The 15,122-nt window shown below is 32.5% G+C and overlaps 1 protein-coding gene across 28 annotated transcripts in view; it reads right to left on the bottom strand.

Moving 5' to 3' along the window:
- LOC144974877 (ankyrin repeat domain-containing protein 26-like) overlaps nt 1-15,122 on the bottom strand; it is a 92,258-nt gene that overhangs the window by 16,353 nt on the left and 60,783 nt on the right. For 17 of the 28 annotated variants that reach the window (XM_078918321.1, XM_078918328.1, XM_078918322.1 and 14 more), the window contains 13 exons: nt 13,214-13,348; nt 12,502-12,581; nt 12,255-12,339; nt 10,017-10,073; nt 9,281-9,447; nt 8,444-8,585; nt 7,765-7,953; nt 6,975-7,190; nt 6,608-6,727; nt 5,877-5,948; nt 3,907-4,005; nt 1,068-1,118; nt 561-634 (listed from right to left, as the gene is read on the bottom strand). In XM_078918321.1, coding sequence (XP_078774447.1) covers nt 561-634; nt 1,068-1,118; nt 3,907-4,005; nt 5,877-5,948; nt 6,608-6,727; nt 6,975-7,190; nt 7,765-7,953; nt 8,444-8,585; nt 9,281-9,447; nt 10,017-10,073; nt 12,255-12,339; nt 12,502-12,581; nt 13,214-13,348 — 1,487 coding nt within the window. Of the gene's footprint in view, nt 1-560; nt 635-1,067; nt 1,119-3,906; nt 4,006-4,933; nt 4,958-5,876; nt 5,949-6,607; nt 6,728-6,974; nt 7,191-7,764; nt 7,954-8,443; nt 8,586-9,280; nt 9,448-10,016; nt 10,074-12,254; nt 12,340-12,501; nt 12,582-13,213; nt 13,349-15,122 lie in introns of all 28 variants that reach the window. The other 11 variants (XM_078918330.1, XM_078918331.1, XM_078918307.1 and 8 more) reach the window with 2 other exon arrangements.

Genomic DNA, 15,122 nt, shown 5'->3' with positions numbered 1-15,122 from the left:
ATTCTTGGGATGTGTCTTCTATCAGGTACTGGTCCATGCATCACACGGGTCTCACCACACACCCCTTTCCGCCATCGTGAAAATCCTGGAATAATGACACCCCTGGATAACAACATAATTTTCCAGTCCCAGGCAATGTCGTTATCCAGAGGTTGCACCAGCAACAGAGAAAATCTTGCAAATTACCATTTCTTACTTTTTCTTTCGCTTGTCACTTTTGACTATATTGGTTTTCTCAAAAAAAAAATTTTTCCTAATATTTTAAAAAGCAGTAAATTTTATGCAACTTAATTAAATTAGGGTGCATCACTGTTGCTGTTTTCTTAGTGATAATAGAAAGATATAATTTTATTTTAAGTGTAAGATAAAAAACCGATCAGCAAATGTGAAATCTACCCCATAGCAATAAGTTCTTTAGTAATAAATGTCAGGTTCATCAATTATGTGGCAATCAAAATCTGATCCCATTATTGATCTGTCAAAAACCGCATCAGTAGATTTAGTTGTGTAAACAATAATATTATGACAATTAGAACTGTCAAGTTTAACAATGTACATACTTGTCAATCTCAGCCTGAAGCCTGGATTCCAGCATTTTCCTCTCTCCATTTGCCATGTCAGCTTTTGACTTTTCCTGTAAAATATAAAGTCGATGAGTTTTGATTCAATTCAAATTCACTGTTCCCTCTTTACCAGTGAGGCTTATCATATTTCCCATAATCATAATAATAATAATAATACCATTTTGCTCAAACATTCAGTAAGAGAGTGGAACTCAGCCTATCCTATCTCTAGTGTTACTCTTAATGAGAATGACAAGACATAATTGCAGGTCAGGCTAAAGACATTCCGCATCGTAAAGGATTAATTATTCTTTCAAGATAAGTAACACAAAAATGAGATTCCCATTTTCTTTATTTTAAAACATATTTATTTGTGAGTAAACACTTCCATATGGTATTGTGTCAATGTGAACCAGACACCAAAAACTTAGTTTGAATAAAAATAATAATCAGAAATATTTAAAAATTAGACCATTTCCGCAGTAAAATTTTCATTACGCTTACCTCTCCTAGTTTTGATTCTGTAACATTTTTGTTTCTCTCTAAATCAGCAATCTGGAAAGAATGGAAAAAAAATTTAGGAAATATTGAAAGGATATTAACTCCATTTTTATAGTTTAAAATCTCTTAACCTAAAGTTAAATGTTATGGTTATCATTGTCATGACCGAATTTAACTATTCTCTATTTCAATTATTATAAATAAACCCATAATTCACCTTTAGCTACAAGGTTTATATGTACAACTAACAATATGGTATGATTACTAGTAAGGAAATCCTTGAAGGTTTAAAAGAAAAAAGACAGTGGCTGTACATTTTTTGTTTCATGTGATTTTTTGATAGCAATATTGACGTAATATAAAAATAATAATAATAATAGTAATAATAATAATAATAATAATAATAATAATAATAATAATAACCAGCCGAAAATAACATCCCAAACTTTCATCTATAAACTACATACAATTTTTTAAATTTCTTTGTGGGTTGTTTTTACTTGCTAAATGTTTTAAGCTGAGTTCAATTAATAAAGATAAGTGTTACCATGACATTTTTTCCATTACCTGTCTGGATAGTAGTGCTTTGGAAAAATAGGATGTAATTAAATGTTTATCAATTTGATCAATTTGACATTTGGTACAGAAGAGTTCCAAAATTAAATATAAAAATGACAGTGAGAGCCGTTTTCAATTTTCTTTCTGTGATAAGAGAAGGAATAGCGATAAAAAATATTTTGTTACCTTTAAATAATGACATTTTAAAAAAAATTCTGAAACATGGATTTAAACATAAAATGAAGCAAAGCCTTCATGAGGCCATTGGTGAGGACAACGTGATGAAAATAAAACATGCAAGGAATATTATTGAAACAGAGAAAAAAGAATGAATGTAAATAGTTATGAAAAAAAAGAGAGATGAATTAAATTAATGAAAATATTTAAGTGAAAATCTATTGAGCCCATCACCAAAATAAAATATCAAAAGGACAGATACAATTTTAACGAGAACTGAAATATGCCAGAAAAAAAATTGTTATATTTTTTTTTTAATTTAACATATATGTGAGCTGATATAGGGAAAAAATTTCTCTGACAAACTCCAATACAGTAATCTCTCTCTCTCTCTCTCTCTCTCTCTCTCTCCTCTCCTCTCCTCTCTCTCTCTCTCTCTCTCTCACTCCTCTCTCTCTCTCTCTCTCTCACTCTCTCTCTCTCTCTCTCTCTCTCTCACTCTCTCTCTCTCTCTCTCTCTCTATCTATTTATCTATCTATCTATCTATCAATCTATCTCTCTCTTTCTTTCTGTCTATTTCTGTTTTGTCTTAATTATTTTTCTGTTGTCTCGAATAAATAAGACTTTAAATAAAATCAATTTTAGAATATTCTTTTGAAAAAAATATCTTCATTCACTAAGGTGAGGAAATAAAAAATATTTGAAACAAATAAAAACATGAATTGTCCAAACATAAAACAATAATATTAAAGAAAGGAACGAACGTAATTTGACCATATCCATATGATATAATGCCATACAATAAAAAACAACAAACATCATTGGAAAGCTGTGATAAGTAAAAACTAGCCATATACAAAATGCATGCCATTCCAATACCCCCAGTCAAGTAATACATCAAGGAAAAAAGAGTTCAAATTAGTTATGAAATAAAAGATATATGAACGAATTTCCATGTCTTGTGATAATACCATGCTGTGAGTGAAACGAAAAAATTCAAGGGAGATATCTACGTATAGCAAGTTGTAATATTAAACCTAAGAATAATAGATATGTATATGGATTCTTTTACTTAACCTTTTACAGACTAGTTTTAATTTTACACTAACAGGAAACCATATTTTATTGTGTTCAGAAAGAGAGCTGTTACGCAGATGTGACCAAGGCTTGATTAATTCAAGCCAGAAGGGCATTGCAATAAGAATCTCTAAATAAAAACGATGTGGCCTGCAGCCATAGTGATACATGATTTAAGAAAATATGATTTAAAGGGTTAAAATAAATCGTTTCTTCTGGGTGCAATATCACAGTCTATAATTTAATAGTAAATAATTTACCTATAAAACTAGTTTAGCTGCATGGATACCGACCAGATTTTGTATTTATTATAAGTTTTATCTACTGTAGCTCTGCTAAAAACTATTGGTCAGAAATGAGGAAAGAAAATCTACCCATTGGTTTTCAACTCGACAAAAGACACAGAGTAAATTGCAATGACAGTGTTAGATTTTTTTAAAAGAAAGAAGAAGAAGAAAAAAAAAGAAAGAAAAGTTGCCTGGCCAAATAACCATCTTAAAAAATAGAGCTTGAGACTTTCCAGTCTGAAGAAACTCTTATATTTGTAATTTTGGCAATTCAAAAGAAGCATCTTATTCTGAAATTTGCAGGTTTCATGAAAATAGACTCATGGAATAATTTTTCATTAGTATCGAGTGGAAGATATAATTTGATTATAAATTTAAACCATATTTGCAGTTTCCATCACTACCCTGTGGTAGCTCTTCTAGACAATTGTTAGAATTTATAATTTAAGACAAATTTATTGCAAATTTTATCTATAATTGGCTGACAAATGTCAAAAAGTAAAATATTTATCAGTAACAATTTTGTCAAATTCCAATATTTAACCCTTCCAATTTTTATTCTATTTTTTTTTTCTATTATTTTATTATTTTATTTTTGCCATTATTGTTTTAAACTCTAGTTTCAGGCAGTGTCTTATAGTAACCTACAACTTGCTGTACATTTCTCCCATAAAACATATTCAAAACGTTTTCTTTTTTGTTTTTTTTTTTGCTCATCCATTCAATACAAATTTCCTCTCACCCGCAATCCCAACTTTGATCTTATCTTGTTTTCCTGATCAAACAGGGTCTTGTGCTCTTTCGCTTCTCCCTCGTATAAAACTCTCGCTGCTGTTTCCATCTAAACATCATGCATGACATACACACCAACATAAATAATGTAAATTGAAACAACATTGGACTGTAATTGTCAGGACTGTGTCTCAAAGCATCCGACTAACTTATCGGTAAGATAAATATTGCTATGAGATTACATTTTGTAAGTTATAAAAAATAAATAAGACAAAAAGACAATCTTACATTTCTTCATACACCAGTAGTTACACTAGAAAATGCTGCACACTAGCTCAATTGTGAAAAAAAACATTCATAATCCCTCTGGCAATACTTTTACAATATAAAAATAGCTGATGACGATAGTGATGGTTTAATACAAGAATATGAATTATAAGGAACAGGTAAAGTAAAGAAGGAAAAAAAAACAGTTCAGGACAGAAAACAAGGATTAGTTCTAGAGTAATAAAATAAAATCCCTATCCAAAAGGAAAAATAATAGATAAATAAAAAGAATTTCCACTTGACAAATTTAAACAACTATTAGTTTGTTGAGATTTTTTAAAAATTCCTACTTTTTTTTTTTTTTTATGGATTTCAAAACAAAATATATAATTTGAAGTAGAATTAAGATGACTGGGGAAAAAAAAAAGAAAATTAATTAAAACCCCTAAAAAATTGATTTTTTTAAATGTTCATTTTCGTGTGTTTGATCTTATGAATAATAACCAAGTGTTAGTTTTCATGAAGCTCTGAAAAAAAAATATTTCATAAAATTTGCCACTACAAAAAAAATAATTCTTTCATTACAAATAAAATGACCAAAAAAATATGGTTATATACTGGGTGTTTTGTAAGCAGTGGTCATTTAATCATGATAATACTATTACGGTCTATCTACAACCCGATAAAATATTAGTCAGGCACTACTGATTAGTTAAGATACAGCTGGGATAGTAGAATGATTGTGGTCATCTTGCTATGATATCACTTACATCTAGTCTGCCATCGGTTTCATCCTGATAAATAATTCAATACAATAATTCAACATGATTTATCTAAATCATATAACCACTTCCAAGAGTGTTAGGACCCATCTCAAGACAAATCTTTTAAAGTTGAAAGTAAATTGTTATAGAAGACCAGTAAATGATTAAGAAAAACCAAAAAGGTTCATAAGACGAAGAAAAAGAAAACATAATACAATGAGAATGGTTTGGACTAAAGTCCATCTGTTTAACAGAAAAATAAGGGAAATAATGATTTTTTAAAAACAGAGAAAAAAAAAATTCTGTTATAACGATGATAATCAAGAAAAAAAAAAGTAGAAAGCCATGTTTTGTCTTTAATCCTTTGCAAGCTGGGTTTGTGTTTACCTGAAAATATTTATAGTAGTATTCACTGCGAGGATAACTACAGCAATACGACATAAACTTCATTGAAGTCCAGGTTGCATTAATACTACAGTTCTCTTATGGGAATACTATTAGGTCTGGAGTAATAACCAGATTCAGATGTCTTAAGGTAGACGATCATATTTGACAAAATTCATATTTGACAAAATTCATCAAAGGAGAATAACAGCAGGTGACTGTTGCTTCAATAGAGCCAAAGTCATATTGCTGTTACCATTCTCTTGGTAAGAATGGTAAAGTTTTCCTGGCGAGGAAAGGGTTATAAAAAAGATATATTTTCCAAACTACACACACTCAAGGGTGCTGAAAATAGTTTTTTTTTTTAACTCTAAAAGATGTGCACTGAAATAATAATAGACTCTTCTCAAATAAAGAAAAAAAAGAAATCTATAACAAGTTGAATTTAACCACACAAATGATCGATTGATTTCGTACACATTTCAAAATCAGCCGATAAGATAATTCAAAAAGAAAAAAAAATGTTAAGAACGATGTAGTAAATTGATTTAAATAATTGGCTCACCCCTAATTTCTCCTCTAGGTGGGCAGAACTAGACTTCAAATTGGCACACAAGGCTTCCAAACTGTTTCTGACCTACGGATAGGAATACCATATCATACACAAATTATTAAACTATTTTGGATTAAACAATATATTAAATTTACCAAGGTGAACATTAGTTGACAAAAATGAATAATAGCGTTCAAATTAGCATCAAAATGTCGTAAGACTGGAAAAGGCTGATGTGTATGGATTATTTTTTTTCTTTGACTTTTTAAAATGTCTGCCAGTTCTTCATCGTACAGAACTTCAATCAGCCTATTAAAAATAACACAAATGCCTGCTCTATAACTGTCATTTGATTATTTGTGTACACGAATCACAGTGTTAGAATCTCTGTATCATTGATTTTGGTCGTCAATTCTCCAAATTTTGACAGACAACTCTATGTAACCGAAAAGGTCTTTGATATTTGGATTGTAATAATAACATGCTTATTGATCTATTCTAAAAAGGGTGATTCACATTCAGACATTTTTAAGTGACCAATGATAGAGAAATTTTGAAGTATTTTTGATTAGTTATCAAAAGAATAACGTGGTAAAAAGCAAATGCATTCAACTGCCTCGTATGTTTCAACTGTACATGCATCAGACTTAACCTCATAATTTCAAGTAATGAATGAACCAAAACATTAATGGATATCATTTAAATTGACTTAATCTCACCTCATCATCTGCTCCAAGTCTTACCTTCTGTGAGTCTTGTAAATCCTGGTGTAACATATCAGCCCTCTGTTTTTCATACTTCAATTCAGCTTCAAGCCTTGCATTCTCAATGTGGAGTTGTTGCATGGATTCATCTAGTTCTGTCTGAAATTTGAAGGTGAGCAAGATTTATTAGACATTACTAATTTAATATTATCAAAAAAGAAAATAAAAAAAAATATGAAGCAGGATATTAAAAGGATGTTCTTAAATGTCAAAATTCTGTAGATGAGAATAGCGGAATTGTGTTATTATGAGGTGATCTATTACAGCGTGGGTTATTTGGTGATAACTGCTGTATTTCTGAAATCTAACACTTTCCATGATATGTATTTCCTATTCGGCCCCCTACCTTGGACCTTGTCACTGCCTGCATGTTGGCAGAGGTGTTCAAAAGTTGCTGGTTGCTGTATGCGCTGGAATTCTCTGCTTTCTCCAATCTATCTACCAACTCAGACACCCTGGCCTGAGCCTCAATTGACTTGTCATGAGTAGCCTGGAATCGATGCTGGAGTTTTTCCATCTCAGCCTTCAGCTGGGCTCTCTCTTGCTCTACTTGCTCCTTGGTCTGAAGAATGTTTAAAATAAAATATGAGAATGAAAAAAGCTTGGGATTGCAACATTTGTTTAATTGATCTTATTCTCTGAAACAGTTCTTAGCCATTTGTAATATCCACTGACTGAATCTTTATCAAAAGAAAATATATTTGTAAATGAATTTAATACTTATATAAACTCTTGAAATTTCTTGTATATTAATTATACCGTCCACATCGAAAAAAAACAACATAATAACAATTAAAATAAAATAAAGACTTTTATCTAGTTTATTAAAAGTCCTTAACCTTTTTTTTATCTTTTGTTGTATCCTGTATTGTATTGTATGAAATACAATTAATTTTCACTAGAAACTTGTCAATAAAAAGATGTTGTCAGTCATATTAAAAGCATTTAAAATTAAGTAGGTAATTCCTCTATGTTGCCTAAAATATGAGTATTCAGAACGAGACAAGTAAAATTGCAAGTGGGTGGAATGCTGTACCAATTAAACTATTAGGAAACCCAAATTAAAAACTAAAGAAATATGAAATTTCAGATCAAAGAATGATAAGTCTAGGTAAATGACATGCAGTGATAAATACCCTGAGGGCAGACTGCAGAGAGGCTTCTGCAAAGGACAACTTCTTGACCATGTCACTGTGTTCCTCATGCAAACGTCTCAGATCCTGCTCTAAGGAGGTCCTGCGTGCCTCAGATCCACGTAGTTCTTCTTTGTAACGTGCAACTTGCTCCACGAGGGTGCTATTTCTCTCTTCCAAAGAAGCTTTGGCCTGAAATTAATAAATACATTTGGAAGAAAATTATAAATAAAAGAAAAAAGAAAACAACAAAATAAAGTTTATTGTTCCTCTATGCAACATCAATTGTATCCAAGCCAAGCAGGAGGATACATTTTTTTTCTAAAGTGTGTATAAGTAGCAAGTAAATTATCTATACAGCATAAGCTTCATCTAAAAACCAACTAAACATATTTATATGTTTTAATGAATGGTAACTTGCTACTAAAGTTCACTATTTAAAGACAAGGACATGAAAATACTCCAAGTCCTCTGTCTCCTAAAGTACAAAAGTGTTTAAAAGAACCAGAAATGATTTTTAAAATATCAAATTCATTTAAAAGAAACAAAACAAAAATCAAAGATATTTTGACAGTTGGTCCTCATCCTGTATCCAAAACGACAGATCAAAATATCCCCTGTTTTACTCTGTTCCTGTTCATACAAGCCTTTTCACCCATTTATGTTCTTTTTTTCATCTTACCCGATCACTTTCAGCTCTGAGGTTGGTGAGAATGTTGTTGAGTTTCTCATTGGCATCATTTCCAGGCAGACCCCCACCGGACAGCTTCACACTGTCTAGCTGTTGCCGTAGTGACAAATTCTCATGCTGTTGAGTGCTTAACCTGGACAAATTAAAATAAAACTGTCATGACAAGAATCATAGACTATGCCATTCTTTAATCATGTTATTGGAATTTTTTAAAAAAATTTTTTGGGTTACCTTGTAATGTTCAGAACGCATTTCCAGTAAACTCCCACTCATTAGGGGTGGCTAGGTGCAGTATAAATATCATATATTAAACACATGACAGATATCACTTTTCGTCAAGAATGTGTGCAATAACTTTTTTTGTCTCTCCTGTAAAATTGTGTCAAAACCAGTCAAGCAGCATGACACATTATAATCATGCATTTCCATCGCTTCACAACACTCATTCCACTCAACACTTCATTTATTCTTCCAGATGACCGTTTGGAATAAATTTTCATTTCATACAGTCCAAGTTGCCTCGCAATTGTCTATTACCAGGTACTCATTCACACTTGAGTCAGGTTGGTAATGAGCTTCAAGTGTTTTACACATCGGGTAAAATTGCATGACTGTATTACAGGATGAGACAATGTACCACCTGGTCATCAACACCACATATCTGTTCCCATTTCATACCTCTAAAACTGTCTTGGTCTAATGACAGAATAACATTTTTTAAGTTAAAACAAAAGACTGTATTATAATAAATACAATTCTCTTATTTTCTTGTTTATTCTCATAGGATTTTATGAGCAGTATAAGATTCTGTATGTTACTTTGCTTTACCTTTCCTGCATATTTTCAACCTTGGCCTGTAGCTTGGCATTTTGCTCTTTGTCTAGACGAGAATTCTGCTCTAAGGAGGAGTGGGCCTGTACACTGCGGTCATAGTCATGCTTCATCTGTTGTAACTGGGCTGTTCTTTCCATCAAGGAGGTGTTTGACACATGCAGCTAGACAGCAAAGTTAGTTGTATTATCATTAATCATCTTCATCATCACCATCATCATCCTCCTCAATATCATCAGCATCATCATCATCATCATCATCATCAGCAGCAGCAGCAGCAGCATTATCATTATCCTCCTCATCATCATCACCATCACCACCATCATCATCATCATCATCATCAATAATAAATTTCCTCCTACTCCTTGTCATAATCTATGACATGACTAAATCCCTCCATTGTGAAAAATCATAAATCAGTGTTTCCTCTTTGTTTTATAGATCTTAAAAAAGAATCTGATATCAAAGTGTGATCGCAGAGAGATAATGCACAGCCCAACTTCTCAGTGACAGTCTTTTGTGTTTTTTATTATTATTGTATATGCTGTTTTGGTTTGTTTATTTTTCTGGGTTTTTTTGGGGTTTTTTTGTCTCTTGCCTTTTGTTATTTCTCTCTTTCCCCCCCCCCCCCAAAAAAAAAAATAAATAAATAAATAAAAAAGTATGTAAAGAATATTCTTTTTGAGTTTAAATCTTTCACCATACAAAACAATCAAATATCTATTTTTCTCACCTCGCTTTCCATGGAATTAAGCTTGGACTCCATTGAATGCAAACGTTGGTTGAGATGCTGAAGAGAGTGAATGAATCAGTTATTGTTATGGTTTATTTATCTATTTTTATTTTAAAAATAAAAATAAAAATAAAAGAAAGAAAGAATGAAAAATATCTATTCAGGTCAACTCATTTATAAATATGTGATCCTACGCCTCGAAGCAGTATTAAGTCAGGATTTGGAAAACGAAGAAAACTGGTATTAAAGTGTGCAATCATTTTTCTACATGAAAACATAATAATTCAACATAAATATTGATGATAGGTTATAAAAATTTCAAGTTTAATAATGCAACTATCAGTGACACATTCACAATGAGAGTTGACGTTCTCTCAGAGATCCACCCTTTCCAAGTAATACCAAGTCTTTTCCTCCTCCAATAGCGTGTAAGATATCACAGCAAAGGGCGTGTCTTTATCTATCTCAAAGAAAGCATGACTGTTTCCACAATTTCATGGTCCAACCAATAATGAACTTTAAAAACTGTAAACAAGTCTAGGTTTTTCCCTGACAACCTTATAAATGAACGATTCTGATTGGTCAAAGTTCATCACATGCGCCATCGGCCATTAAAATGCTCGGGCGATGTGTCATGACATCAGCATGCGTGTGTTACATATGTGAGTTTTTGAGCATTTTGTTACACACCACGTGCTATTATTTCTTTGTCTTGCTGCATTGATTAATGGTCGGGGTGAGGGCCCTTTGTCTCTCTTTCTTTATTCATGAAATTATAGGACATGCTAAGACTTTAATAGGACAACAGTTGCCTAATCTTACACTTACAGAGACTGTTGTAGGATAAACATTTACTTTTAAGTACAAAAGCAGAATAGTAAATAGAGTCTTAAACAATTAATGAACTGCCGATGATGGAAATACGTGTAACTAAAAAATGAAAAAAGTTAAATGTATGGATAGATAAACAGACAGAGAGACAGACCTATTAATGGATAAATAGATAGATAGATAGATAGATAGAAAGATGAAAAGGAGAGAGGGACAAACAGAGAGAGAGAGAGAGAGAGAGAGAGAGAGAGAGAGAGAGAGAGAGAGAGAGAGAGAGAGAGATGTTTGTTTTGTCATGCTTTCTTTGTATACTGAAAGAAGCGGGGGGGAGTATTTTTAGACAATCAACAATGTGGGTGAATGCTAAGAAAAACTTGAGAGATTCAATAACCTGTCTTCATCTTCATGTAAGTCATTACACAATAAGCCCCACCCCCTCCTCCTCAAGCTGTCATCTGACTCAAAATGGAAACAATGAAATGAACAATTTGACCAGCCCATTTCTTTAACTCCAATCTCATTGGTCAATATGTTTCCAGTTGATTGACTACGACTTACTTTGAAACAAAATGCTTTCTTAAACTATCCCTACAATTCTTTGCTCCACCTCCACTCCTTTCTTCGTGTCTACCTCACTCTCTCCGTCTCCCTTTAGTTTTTTTCACAAATAAACACACACACACACACACACACAATCTTTACTCTATTTCTCTCCCGCCCTCTTAATACATAAGCAGTCTCTCTCCCCTCCCCCTCTCGCTCCTCTCTCTCTCTCTCTCTCTCTCTCTCTCTCTCTCTCTCTCTCTCTCTCTCTCTCTCTCACGTGTGTGTGTGTGTGTGTGTGTATTTTACTCTCTCATTCTTTCTCTTTCTCTCTCATCCTCTTTCCTTGCCCACCCAGCTTCACGTAGTTTCAAAATTGTACCTTGAAATTATAAACCCTTCTTTAACTTTTGGCATTTTGAAATCGTATATCCTCTATTAAATAAGACAAAAATGTCACATTAATAATTCTTATGTCATTGATTCTATATTTAAATATCAAAAATTCTTCAAAAAGTGAGCAATGTCATAAAATTGTTGGCATTTCAATTTATTTATCATACACTCTCCCTACTTCAAACGGTCATATCTCGGCAATGAATAATCAGAATTTTATAAATTTGGTAACAAATTTTAAAGCATACAATAAGCTATGATTGGGTACCAAAAATCAAAAATTAATGCCGTTTCGAGGCGGAGGATTAAATAATATATTACCTTCTTATTTATTTGTAATTGATTTCTAAATGTTATTGAATTATTTATTTTTCAGAATGTAATTTTCATGTGATTGACTTGTACCTTAAGAATGGTGATAGATATAGGAAATATAACATTTTAATTCCTGATACAACAAGTTGATACCTGCGAATTGTCTTTCAACATATTCACTTCTTCTTCTTTCCTATCCATATCTCTGGACCATAGTTCTTTCTCACGTCGATGTTCTCTGAATAAGAAAAGAAAAAGGAATTATGACATTACAAAGGGAGAGAAAGGGTAAATCTCACAATCAGAATTAAATATCACAATGTTCACACCATTCAAATTATGAATCATGAATTGCTGTATTATCTCAGATCTGAAAACTCCAAATGCATAAGTGACAAACCTTTCCATCTCATTGCGAGTCCTGACTGTTTTATCCATTTCATGGGTGGCTCCTAAAATTCTGGTCTTCAACGATTCCACCTGGAATATCAACAGCAACAAAGAATTTAGATAAATAAATAAATAAATAAATAAATAAAACAAAAAAGAAAAAAAAATATGAAAGACCAAAATCATTTGGAATTCTTATCTTTCCGACTACTATCGCTGCTGCTTCTGCTGCTACTTATTATTATTATTAATATAGTAATAATAATAATAATAATAATAATAATGATAATAATAATAACAATAATAATAATAATAATAATAACAATAATAAATAATAATAATAATAATAATAATAATATAATAAAAATAATAATAATAATATAATATAATATATAATAATAATAATAATCATCATCATCATCATCTTGATCATCATTACAACCACCACCACCATCATGATCATAATTTGTAGGTAGAGGGGTATGAGGTGAGGAAGAAGAAGCATCCTTTAAAGTCCAAGATATAGAAGAAAGAATATTTCTTTCTCTATTTATGTTTGACATCCAAGTCCTTACAATATCATAGAAGCATTTTTTTACTGATACGTTCACCCATAAACATTTTCGGAGGACAAAAAGCCCTAAAATATTTGAACCAGTATGATTTGAATAATTTAAATAAAAACAAAAAAATCAATATGTTGAGTTTTTGAATAACCTTACCTCAGCCTCTAGCTTGTCCTTGGCAGCTCTCTCCTTCTCTAAAGCAGCGCTGGCATTCCCCACATCAGTTCTCAGAGAGGTCACTTGAATATTGTACTGCATAGTGGCGTGGGCCAGAGCCTCTTCATTCAGTTTCTAAAGAGGGAGAAAAGAGATTAATTCATATTAAACACATAGACCCTAATAACCGTACCCTTGCCAACTTGATCTCAATCAAACCTATTAATATCTATTTGTATGCATTATTTGCCATGTGTGTGGGGTCGCAATAGCTCAGTTGATAGAGCTCTCGCTTCATACACAAAGGGACTGAGTTAAATCTGACACCCATGCTCACACAGATTTTATTGGGTAGCTGAGTGTGTTAGATCTGGCAGAAAGTACTTTGCAATAGACTATTGTCCTATCCAAAGGGTATCAAACAATTGCTATTGTCCGTGTCATGCTATAAAAACTGGAATAGACTCTGGCTCCATGGGCGTAATGGCTCTGAAGGACTACTATACCTACTGTATGTAATATTAGTTCCAACATTAATTGTTGTTTGTATACTGTACCACATGGAACACATAAGTTAATAGAGAAGAACATTGTCAGTTCCGTCGGGTCAGTTGAGATTTTTTTTTTTTTTTTAACCTTGACCCATGTTAACCCCATTGTGATTTTTCTCTTTATGAAAACGGTTGTTCACAGGTCAAGCTCATAGGGTAGGTGTATTTATTCCCTTAGCTATTTCTTATTGATTTCTTTTCCATAGGGAATTGTTGAAAAGGACATCCATGTCGTTATCATTTAAAATCACCTCAGGACTTTTTTCTGGGCTGCTTAAAAAATTTTTTTTTTTAAATTAAAAAATTAAAAAATTGAGCTTTTATATAGCGCAATATCCACTAAACATACTCAAAGCGCTTTACAAGGGGTGCCTGAGCAACAGCAACATTTAATATGTAGGACGGAACACAACGCCTGCTAGGCGATATTACATTTTTTTCCACACAAAGACAACACTGTTTATGGCCAGGTACTCATTTTACACCTGAGTACGGTAAGAGAATGTGAGTAAAGAGCCTTTTCCAAGGACTCAACAATGCACTGAGCGAGGCTCGAACCCAGGACCTTCCGATTCAAAAGCGAGAGTCATACCACTGGACCACATAACCTCACTGAAACGGTATATATCAAGTGGGTTGGATCCCATGTTCAATCACCAAAAATGAGTAACTGCCATTTTATGTCTGATGACAGGGAAAGAATCACCCTATGACATTATGTCATTGACACAGAACTTTTGCTCTCTCCAACAACTCAATACGGGAAGTCTGTTTTAGAAATGAGGCTCAGTGCTCTTGTATGAAAAGCTTGACAATTATTCTGATTCTCCTTCTTAACGAGAATTGATTCATTGAATTTTTTTCTGTTGATGTAGCGATAGACAAATTAAATCAATTAAAACCAACCAGGTGTTTCACAATGTCATTGAATTGATCCACTTTAATGTGGCATTAGTGGCTCAGCAATACTGTCCCATCTTGTAATAAATATCGAGCAAAATGAAGCATGGCTAGTGGCCAGATGGTGATGGTGATTATAAAAAATTCTGGTCTCAGTGTTGTGCCATGGGTAAAGCATGTTGCACACATCACCCCACTCGCTGCAGGTGTGAATGAGAACCTGGCGAGAGATAGTGATGGATATTGTAGAAGTGTTGGTACAAAAAGGATACCTAACAGGAAATGTATGCACTGAATATAAGGTACCTAAGGTCAACTGAGGTAAAAAACGAAACATTGTCAAGAGCACTCAGCATGGTAGACCTGTGAAAATTAATTCTAGAATTGTCATTATTCATCTAATTATTCATAAAAAGAACAAAACCTTTAGCTTTGTTACAAACAACATTTTTATACTC

Source organism: Berghia stephanieae, chromosome 6 (genome assembly GCF_034508935.2).
Source record: "Berghia stephanieae isolate SIO BIC M18660-M18661 chromosome 6, UCSD_Bste_1.3, whole genome shotgun sequence".
Lineage (NCBI taxonomy): Eukaryota > Metazoa > Mollusca > Gastropoda > Nudibranchia > Aeolidiidae > Berghia > Berghia stephanieae.
The sequence above is the reverse complement of the archived record's forward strand: the minus strand, read 5'-3'. Positions and strand labels throughout refer to the sequence as shown.